Here is a 10,191-nt window from a genome sequence, read left to right as displayed (position 1 = left end):
GCCCTGCCCCAGCCCTGCCCCTGCCCTGCCCCTGCCCTGTCACCGCTGGCACGGTACCGGAGGCGTGATCAGAACCGACAGTGGGGCAGAGCTGCGGCAGCGGGGTCCGGCTCCGGAGCCCCCACGTTGTTATTTGCTCCGAGGTGCCCATGCAGTGACCTGGAATAATGGAGTGCCAGAGCAGCCACAGCTCCCCTGGCACCTCAGGGAGCCGAGGGGGCAGAGGTGTGGGGCTGCTGCTCCTCCTGCCAGCTGGGTGTTCCACAGCTCCCGGAGCTCCTGGCACGGCCGGCAGAGCAGCAGCAAGGAGGAGTTGCAGGTGGGAAGTGTCTTACGCTGCTGCTCAGTGGGGACTTCCAGAAGTGTCTTCCACAACTTCCTGGAATGAATCATCGTTTCTTCTGCAGCTGCATATTTTTAAGCAGGAAAATGAATCAGTGCTATCCCAGCCAAGTCAGTTCTTGTACAGAAACCTGGCAGATGTGTGGGAATTACTTGGAGAGCTGTACTGCCCATCGTGTGGGTGTTGCATGCACATGGGACAGAGCCATGGAAAGCCTCTGAATGAATCCTGTCTGCTCCTGGTGTCCTGGGAAGTTTCTCTGTGTAGTCCAGTATAAAAGTCCTGAGCTACTAACAGGGCTCTGGTCTCCTCCCTACACAGGGGCCTGTCATGGGCAATTAAACCCAGCCAGGTCTGGGGCTGTGCCAGGCTGACCTGCGCCTTCTGAGCATGGAAATGAAGTGATCTCCCTGTGTTACTTTTCCTGTGTTGTAGTTTTCATAGGATTTGCAAAAATGTAACTTCTCATTAGAGTATATTTCACATTGAAAGGGAACTTATTTCTAAAGGGAATGACCTGAAAGCGTGAGCTGAGTTCATCACACAGGGCAGCTGATTGCTGAACATCTTGAGGGTCCAAATAAATTACTTTCTCTGTGCTGGGTCACCTGTGCAGGTGCCAGGGCCTGGGTTTTGCCTCTCAAGATTGTTGGTTTGTGTCCCAGAACTCATTTGTTTCCCACAGTGATCCCTCCATAGGAGTGCTGGGGAAGGTGGTGGCTGTTCTTCCACCTCCAGCATCATCCTTCAGCTTATTAGTCCTTCAGCTGTCTTCAGGCAGCATTTCAAATGGAGAAATTGTAAACTGAATGTTACAGGCAAATTAAACATTTGCCATCTTGTGAGGAAAGGTCTTTAATTAGGAGAAGGATAAACTGGAGTGTCAAAAGGAAAAAAAAAATTGACAGGGGACAGACAAGCAGGGGAAGCAGGAGAAAAGAGCATATACAGTCCTTCGATGTTTTAATAAATGATGTATCTGAGGATTATTTGATGTAGTTGAGACTGCCAGGATGTCTTGTATTTTCAGTACCACAACTGAAACTTATTTAGGATTTAAAAAAGAACCTTTTTGAGGTAAGGAATTTATTAATAATTTCCTGTAACTTCTGTCCAAAATACTGAGCAAATTTCTTTTGATAAAATACAGACTTTTGAAAGTACATAGAAATCTTCCAGCTTCTGACATAACTGCAAGTTGGAGCAGGATTTTAAAGTTTGGAATGAGTATCTTGGTTTTTTCAGACAGGTTTTGCATTCCTGGCTGGTGCTGGGCTTAGTGTGTCCTCTTCAGTCGTGGTGACCTGTCAGAGGTGCCCCTGTGACACTCTGTGCCCTGTTAGGTGAACATGTGCTGGCCCCAGGTCCTGCTCTGGAGTCACAGTGCAGTCTGGTGAGCCAAGGGGATGATCCCTTCCAGTGGCTCTGCCCATCCAAGACACTCTGAAGGTTCTTTGGAGCCTGCAAGGGAAGCAAAATGTTTCCCACATGTCAGAAATACAGAAGGTATTTTCAACCGTGTTCACCATTCTCTGCTGTGTATGTGATGTCTGGTTCTAATCAGCAATTTGTGCTACACCTGAGCCTTTAATGAAGTCTCTCTCTGTATGACACAGGTTGCACAGTCACCTGTAAGATATTAACCCCAGGTTTGTTTGTTTTTGCAGTGGGAACTCCCTACTATATGTCCCCAGAGCGAATACACGAGAACGGCTATAACTTTAAGTCTGATATCTGGTCTTTGGGCTGTTTATTGTACGAGGCAAGTATCTTCTCACTTTTTCCCCCGGGGTTTTCCAGAACCACGCGCTTTGGGACAGGAACTGAGTAGATCAGACTGCTTGTAGTCAACTTGATGAGAATCCTTAGAAAAAGCTGACTTGTTTTGTGGTTGTCATGCACCTTCCGAGCATGAATGAAGGGATTGTGCCACCCAGCACTTGCACAGAATTAATTTGGGTCGCAGCAGAGGTGGAGGATGAAGCCATGAAAAGCCAGCTCACTGCATCCCTCCTTCCTGCTGGGAGCAGAGCTCTGCTAGGGCAGCATAGTCAGAGCTTTTCCTGACTCCATTTGTTTCAAAAATAGCAAATTCATTTGAATGCAACTTACTGGTTTCTTAGATGGAGTTCTGACCAATTGCAGTATTTTAATTTTGGAAACTTCCAATAAAGAAAAACAGAGGTTTTATGTAATGTGAAATCTGTGTCTCTAACTACTACATTATGGCTGGAAGTTTTTGTAATTGTACATTGTCTTACAGCTTGAGGCACAGACTCAGAGCAGACACATTTGGATGAACTGTCCAGTGTGCAATTGGTTCTTAAAAGCTGTTACATCTATTCTGAAAATAAGTGTTATCATCTTGTAACTGTGCTTTTGGTTTTGTGATTTCATTTTTAGCAGGGATCAAAGGGTATCAAAAACAGTATTGTACTCCTTTATAATCAAAATCTTTTTGTAGATGGATGCTTCTTCCTATTCAAGCAACAGTGCATGCCAGCATTTAGAAAACTTTTATCCCCACCCAGAGAATTAAAAATCTCTGGGATATTTAATCAAGAATATTGTTCACATCCTCTTTGTTAACACATTATGGGAACTGATGACATTTTGCTTCTTAAAACAACTTTTGGTAATCACACTAAATTAGAGAATAAACAGAAATGTAATTAATTTTGTGAGCACATCAGATGTGAAAACTACTTATAGCTGAGCATGCACTTCAGCTGGTTCATTAAGCAAACATTGCAGGACATGAGGGGATAAAAGTAAATTTTCTGGAACATCTGTAAGGCTCTGAGCTGAGGCTGGTGGCCCTGCCTTGGGGTGTTGGCCTGGCCAGGTCTGTGGGGAGCAGTCGGGGTGGCCCCAGCTGGACTCGGGTGCTGCTGCAGTGCTGGGTTGCTCTGAGTCACTCCAGGCTGAGCTCCCAGAGATGGGATTCCAGATTTATGCAGAGAGAAATATTTAGCGTTGTGCTAAGATATGTTTTTGTTGCAGGCAATATGGTCCCCTTATGGCACAGGAGTCTTGGTACTCCTTGTATTTCAAGAAGCTGAATTAATTGCACACTAAACATAATTCTCTGGTAGGAGTAGCAGTACTACGGTAACATCTGAAAGATTTGGCATGTGAAGCGATTTTAAATTTCCTTCCTACGTAGGTAAGCCTTAACTTAGATAACAGGAGCTGTGAGATATTGCAGGTTCCAGGGAGGACTGGACAGGTACCAATTCTATGTTCAGGAGTTAAACAACTACTTGACTTCTTAAACTTTCTAGAATTTTGAAAATTAAGCATCAGATCTGCATGTCTTTGAAGGAACTGTTCTATCTGCTCTAATGTCTTACAAGGAGAATGTTTTTCCATTTGGCTTAGAAGTAAGGGAAGGATGCTTGTTTGGGTATGAGTCACTTCTGATATTTCTCCAGATAGATTGTGTAGATAAGCTGCAGAGAGATTTAATGTACAAATTGCCTTCAGAGACACGTGTGTCCACTGAAATCCACTTAGGGAACATTGAGGGCTTTGGGACATGATGCCACATAGCACCACTTAACTTTGACATTGATAATCATAGTGATTTTTATTAAATCTTATCAATATAGTAGTAACTGTCTTCATCCCTCACTTCCTGTAGATATCTGTCAGCAAGATAACTTGGAGGGGATAAAAATAAGTTGTTAATTCCCAGAATGTAGCTACAAGCAATGACTTCAGCAGTTCTGGCAAGACAATCAATTTAAACACTAACAGGGATTCCCATCCCTGGATGTTTGAACCAGTCATGCTGCGTGGTGGGCGTTTTCCATGGAGATCTGCCTGGCCTGGGGTAATTGCTCTAATCAAAATGTCAGGAGCAAACCCTAATGTAGCATCACAAACTGTAGTTAGTGAGGTACTTGGAGTGCCTGTGGTCATGGCCCTGCAGCCCTGACTGCTGTAGTCACAACTGGGTGCTCTCTCTTTCCACTTTAATTCCCTGCATTTACCATCCTGAACCCTACGGTGTTTCCTTTTCATTCCTTCCCGTTGCACATGAGCACTTGAAAACCTGGAATGAAAAGTTAATGGGAATTGGAAAACCTCTCTCAACCTCCCAGGCATTATTGATGTGTGTATTGAGATCTTGGAGACTTGTTTAACCCTTGCTTGCTTTCTGTGTTTTCCCTAATGCCCCCATTACTGCTCTCCCTGGAACAGTCCGTGCTGGGCTCTCCAGTTTGTTTTAACTGATTGAGAACAGTTTGCTATCATTCCTACTTGGGGACTAGAGTCTCTAATTGGACTCTGTAATTTTTCTCCTACTACTGTGATGACAGTAATGAAGTATCAGTGACACTTCACCTTTTGCCTTCAAAAAATCTTCCAAATGTTCTCGCCCAGTGCTGGGTACTTTGGGATCCTGTCAGGAGACTCTTCACCCTCAGGTCTGTGGGTTTGTGAGGAGTCCTTAGTGTAACTCCTGATAGTGGTGAGGCGTGAGGAAGAAACATAATAACTTCAAATTCTTTAGAAGATAGGTGTATGTTTTAAACCAAGTTAACTTGGTGTGTCCTGCATTGCTGAGCACTTGGATGTGTGTTAGTGGTGGTGAGGTTTTGGTAACACCCCCTGGCTGCAGCCCCTTCCTGCAGTGCCTCTGGGAATCCAGCCCAAACAAAACCACTTCTCTGTCTAATCACTAATAATCCATCAATCTTGGTTCCTTGCTGTGGGGTAATAGACTGGAGGATTTGGTATTGGCTCTCTTGAATTCTGCTGGGAGCTCATGGTGTGTCAGAAAGAGCCAGAGTTCTCCAGCCACTTCCACTGCACAGGTAATGAGCAACAGACCATTAATTATCAAATAACCCCCTTAATCTGTAGTGAGAAGCAATAACTTCAGCTGGCAATAATCTTCAGCTGGGATGAAACTGAAAGAGGAAAAGGACCAGATTGATGAAGAACATTTTCAGTGGTTTTGTTCTCAAATCTGCCTGGGATACTCTTTTCTAAATAGCAGATTTCCAGCAGGAGATACATTTGTTTTGAGGTTGTTTTGGGGTTTTATTAAAAGATGAAGTACATTGCTCATGCTTACAAGAGTCTTCATATTCTAAGCAGCTAAATGCCCAAAGATAGAGAGAGATGATTGTATCTGAGAGGGTTTCAGTGTTGTCTTAGAGCCAGCTGAGTTCTTGCTGATGGGCTGGTGGTCTGAGCATCCCATTTCTTGGGTTTTTTTCCTTGGGGAGCCTGGCAGAGCCTGGCAGCAGCCCTACAGGGGCTGCAGAACTGTTGGGGTCTTGGAGCAGCCTGGGCTGGGAGCAGCAGCATCCCTTGCTCTGCTCATTGGCAGAGAACAGAATTGGCTCTTGGAAACTGGCAGCACCGAGGGCTCTCAAATCCTTTGTTTCTGAAACATTTTCTGGTTTTCTCTCTCCAGATGGCAGCTCTGCAAAGTCCCTTCTATGGAGATAAAATGAACCTGTTTTCTCTTTGCCAAAAAATAGAGCAATGTGACTACCCACCTCTTCCAGCTGAACATTATTCTGAAAAGGTAAGTTGGGAGTGTGGTTGTAGGGGAATGGGAAGGTGCAGTGAAGTTTTTCCAGGCACAGGGAAAGAGAGCCCAGGAGAACACCCCACATCTAGGGAAGAACAGGGGATGGCCAGGGGGTCCTGGATACCTGGCTGAACAAATTACTTTTGTGGTGTCTGAATACTGACAAGCTGAATCAAGACAAAAAAGATTTCTTAATGTGTGGAATATTGTGGAACTGAAAGTCTCTGATGCTCTCTGCTCAAACCAGCAGTGAGCCATGGGAAAGCCCTTTCCTTGTTTCCTTTCCCATAAAACATTTCACAAAAGAGCACTGAAATGTTTTTTTATGAAATCTTCAGTGTGTGACGAAGTAGGGAAGGATTCATTTTAAGAAAAAAAAAGCCATTTAGTTTAATGCAATAAGCACCTCTACAGCAGCTGCATGGGAACTTTTTAAATCCAGGTTTTTGTGTCTGAACATGAGGGATGGGGGGCAGCATCTGAACCAGTGCATAAATCCAATGTCCCAGTTCCTGCTCGCCCAGCTGCAGACACGTGTGTTGGCTTTCCTCAGGGCCTCTCAAGATGAGCTTGACTTTCTTCTGCCTCACCTAGACAAAGCAGCTGGTTTTCCTTAACCTCCTCATTCCTTACAGTTGCCTTCTATTTGAAAGGAAATGGCTAATGGAATTCTAAATGTTCACTATATCCTATGGGGTTTTGCTTTTGTTTCACTGTACCTCAGCATCCTGAGGAGGAGGCAGGATGCCGGGAAATACCGAGCACAGCCAGTCTGGCCTCCACCCTGGGAGGGACCCTGCACCACACTTCATTTTTTGCTTCATTTTTCCTGCCAAGTAACTCATGCAAAACAATGCTTTTAGAACTACTCTGTAGAAGTGAATTTTAAAATATTTTTGCCCCATGCTCCGTAGCAGTGCCCAGCTCTGCTGGGCCTTTGCCGTGCTGCTGCAGCTTGCGTTTCAGGGTATGCCTGTTGGCAGCAGGAATTAGTGTAAGTTGACAGATGTGTTTCCTGTCTTTACAATTACTGTCTGTTTGCTTCCCTCTGGCAGTGCTAAGGAGTGTGTGTAGTGCAGTGATACAGTCGGGGTGAGAAGGATGGTTTAGCGCTCAAAGGCGCCGGGTCCCAGAGAACTGCAGATGGTTCATGAACTATTAACGGGGTGCTGGTGGAGGCTGTGCCTGTGGCTTCTCAGCTGCTGCTGGTGCTCACTGGAACAGCACAAACAGGGAGTTAGAACAGGGCTCCAGCACCAGCACCACCCAGTGTGGTTCCTTGGAACAAGAAAGAAGGCAGTGTTTGGGGCAGAGCCCCTGCTTTAATTTCCTTTCCGGATGGTTCCTCTCCTCTGTGGCCTTTTGTACCTCACCCAGTCCAGATCCCCTTGTGAGCAACTGCAGGCTGCTGGAATCAGGAGGAGGAGCTGGGATCCAGCCAGGATTGCTTTTCCATATTGGGAACAAATTTGCTGGTAACTGGAGCTGCTGATCCAGGCCCAGCCCACTGGGTCCTGTAGGTGCTGCTGAATGCTTGTGAGGACAGAACAGCCTGGGCTGTGTCAGTGCTGCATGCACAGAGGGGAGCACAGCTACTGTTTGGACAAGTGGTACTGATAGGCCCTGGGCAGAGCTCGAGAAGCATTTTCAGTTTTGTGGGAGTTTTGTGGTCAGGGCTGGTAAGTGTTCAGTCCTTGGGGTCTCAGGGTTATGAAGGCAGCAATGTCCCTGCCCTGAGCTGGTCAAAGTCACCAGAGAATGGGGCAGGGCCAGGCAGCAGGTCTGGGTTGGGAGCAAGTTTCCATCCAGAGCTGGAAACCTCGGGTATGTTTGTTAATGCGGCTGAAGCCGTGTGCCTGATAGCTCTATGGCCATGCTTTTAATTACCGGTAAAATAATTGGCACTGTGGCTACTGGGAGGATGTGAGAAGATCAGAGGCTCAAGGCTGTTTTTCCTGGTGCCTCAGGGGTACCAGCAGCTTTCAGTGTCTGTATAATTAAAAGCTACAATCTTTCATGTGCACAATAAAGAGGGCTGGGAGGTGGGGAAACTCCAGCCCTTCTGCATTTTATTTATTAAACATAATCAATGACCAGTTTCTCTTCCTCATAAAGGTTTTTCAGGAAGCACCAGGGTCTCATAGCTGTGTCCAGGAGCTTAAGATACACAGGTGCTGGTCAGACTCGTTATGCTGAAAGGCTTGAGCGGGTTTAGTGCTGGGTGTAGGAGGGGCAGCACAGCTGCTGCTCCTGAGAGCTTTGCTCGGGCTCCCCCTTCCCTCAGTTCCCTTTTACTGGCAGGTCCTTCCTCACCTCCCAGCTCAGTCACATCTTGGAAGTGATCTCTGGTTTCCTCCTTTCCTTGTCTGTGTGCTGCTTGTGCCACTGGTGCCTCCCTCCGTCCTATGCTCTCCCCAGCCCTGGGTGCACAGGCTGGGTCCTCCAGGATGTAAAATGTTTTGGGGCTGGGGAAGATTTAAATCATTAGTTAAGATTTGGTGAAAAAGGTTCTTCCTGGCTCTTTTGGAGGTGGGACACACAGACATGTGACAGACACATGCCTGGATTCTGCCCAGCAACATCTGCACAGAAGAGGTTCCCCTCCCCTGGCGCAGCCTCCAGAGCTCGGGCAGACATTCCTGCAGCCTTTTCCAGGGAGACAGCAGCAGATTCCCTCACGTGTTGCTGTTTTGCTGTCTTGCAGCTGCGGGAGCTGGTCAGCATGTGCATATACCCCGACCCAGATCAAAGGCCTGACATCGGTTACGTGCACCAAATAGCCAAACAAATGCACGTGTGGACCTCGAGCACATGAGCGCCGTGGCCAGGGAGCCAGCACAGCTCAGTCTTACTTGAATTCTTTTCTCAGCTGAAAGCGACTGGTGCCAGGTCACACAGGTGGGAGGTTGAGCACTCGCAGCAGAGGCTCCATCATTTGCAGGTTATTTGACAAGGACTCTTACAGGTGGTCGTGCTTTAACATGAAGATTCTGTGAGGTATTGCAAATGATTCTTTTTATTTTTTATTTTTAAGGCCAATAATGTTACGGATGTAGATCATTTAAGGGTCCTTTCTTAAAACTGTCGTGTGTAATCTAGGATAGCAGCTATTACCGAGGGCTCAGCGTTTGCCAGACCTTCTATCTTAACTGTAATGTGAAATACTGAAATAATTCCTTCAGTGAAATCACTTTATACTAATGTAAGGATTACCATAGATGTTGTGTAATTTGTATAACTGCTACTTTGCCTCTTCTGCAAATGGTTACTAGCAAATTCAGTTTTTACTTGGTATATTTTAAAGCAGCCATTTATGTTTTTATTAATTTCCTCCTCTTCAGACTTAGGAACTGGGAAGGGTTGGGGGGTGGGAAACCCTTTTGTTTCATGATTTCTTTTTTTTTTTAAATTGAAAAATTAAGAGTATTTTGCTGATGCATTTCTCTGTCAGAGATGAGTTAAACATGAACCTGGGAAAAGAAGATAAACATGCCAAGCAAATCCCTACAAGCCTTGCTCCTGCAGAGAATTGCTCCTTTCCCTCATTTTTCCCTTCTGGAATGGTTCTTTACCTCCAGGTTCTTGTTTAAAACCAGTGTTTATCAAAGCAAACTCATTTTTGGTGCAGAGACTTTTACATGTTCAATAGTACATCAGGTACTATCGGTGGAACTTCAGCAGTGTTTTAAACACCTGGAAATTTTTAAAAAATAAATGCTTTGTGTATGGAATTCTGCATAGGATCAGCCCCTTCTCTCAAACTGTGAAAGCTCATTACAGAATGTGAATGTTTATAAAATCTCAACCTGATCTGATGGAGTCATCGTCTTTAACTGCATGAAAATTGTCAACCAGCTAAATTTGTTCATTGAATCAATGATTTGTTTCATTTACTGTCAATGGAAATACTCACTGCTTTAGGAACAGCCGTGGATTCACGTTCCAGTGTCTCCATTCCATGTGCCTGTCAGGAGGAGCAGGGCTGCACTCGGTGCTCCAGAGGAAATCCTTCAGCCTGTGCTGCTCCAGTGCCGCTTCCATGTGGGACAGGGGCTTGTGCCAATGTATACATTTGTGTGTGACAGTTCAAATGCAGCCTGTGCCTGTTCTGGTGGTTGTTTTTTTTTTTTTTTTAAAGAAAGCTTACAATCCTTGACTTTTTTTGAACTAAGATTAGGGTTAGGGGGTTACATACATATATATGCTTTTAGTGGATTTTTTTAACCTACTTTTCTCTACTTTAAGGAAAACTGCAGTGCCATCTTCAACTAGTTCCTGTAAAATTTGGGAATATTTG

General features: G+C 45.4%; 1 protein-coding gene across 1 annotated transcript in view; it reads left to right on the top strand.

Annotated features, from left to right (window-relative positions):
• NEK6 (NIMA related kinase 6) overlaps positions 1-10,028 on the top strand; it is a 29,108-nt gene extending 19,080 nt beyond the window's left edge. The window contains exons 7-9 of the mRNA XM_033518548.1: positions 2,011-2,105; positions 5,775-5,888; positions 8,599-10,028. Coding sequence (XP_033374439.1) covers positions 2,011-2,105; positions 5,775-5,888; positions 8,599-8,709 — 320 coding nt within the window. The 3' untranslated portion in view covers positions 8,710-10,028. The remainder of the gene's footprint in view (positions 1-2,010; positions 2,106-5,774; positions 5,889-8,598) is intronic.
• The last annotated feature ends 163 nt before the right edge of the window (positions 10,029-10,191 follow it).

This window comes from Parus major, chromosome 17, assembly GCF_001522545.3.
Source record: "Parus major isolate Abel chromosome 17, Parus_major1.1, whole genome shotgun sequence".
NCBI classification, from domain to species: domain Eukaryota; kingdom Metazoa; phylum Chordata; class Aves; order Passeriformes; family Paridae; genus Parus; species Parus major.
Note: the sequence above shows the minus strand (reverse complement) of the source record. Positions and strands in the feature narration are given on the sequence as shown.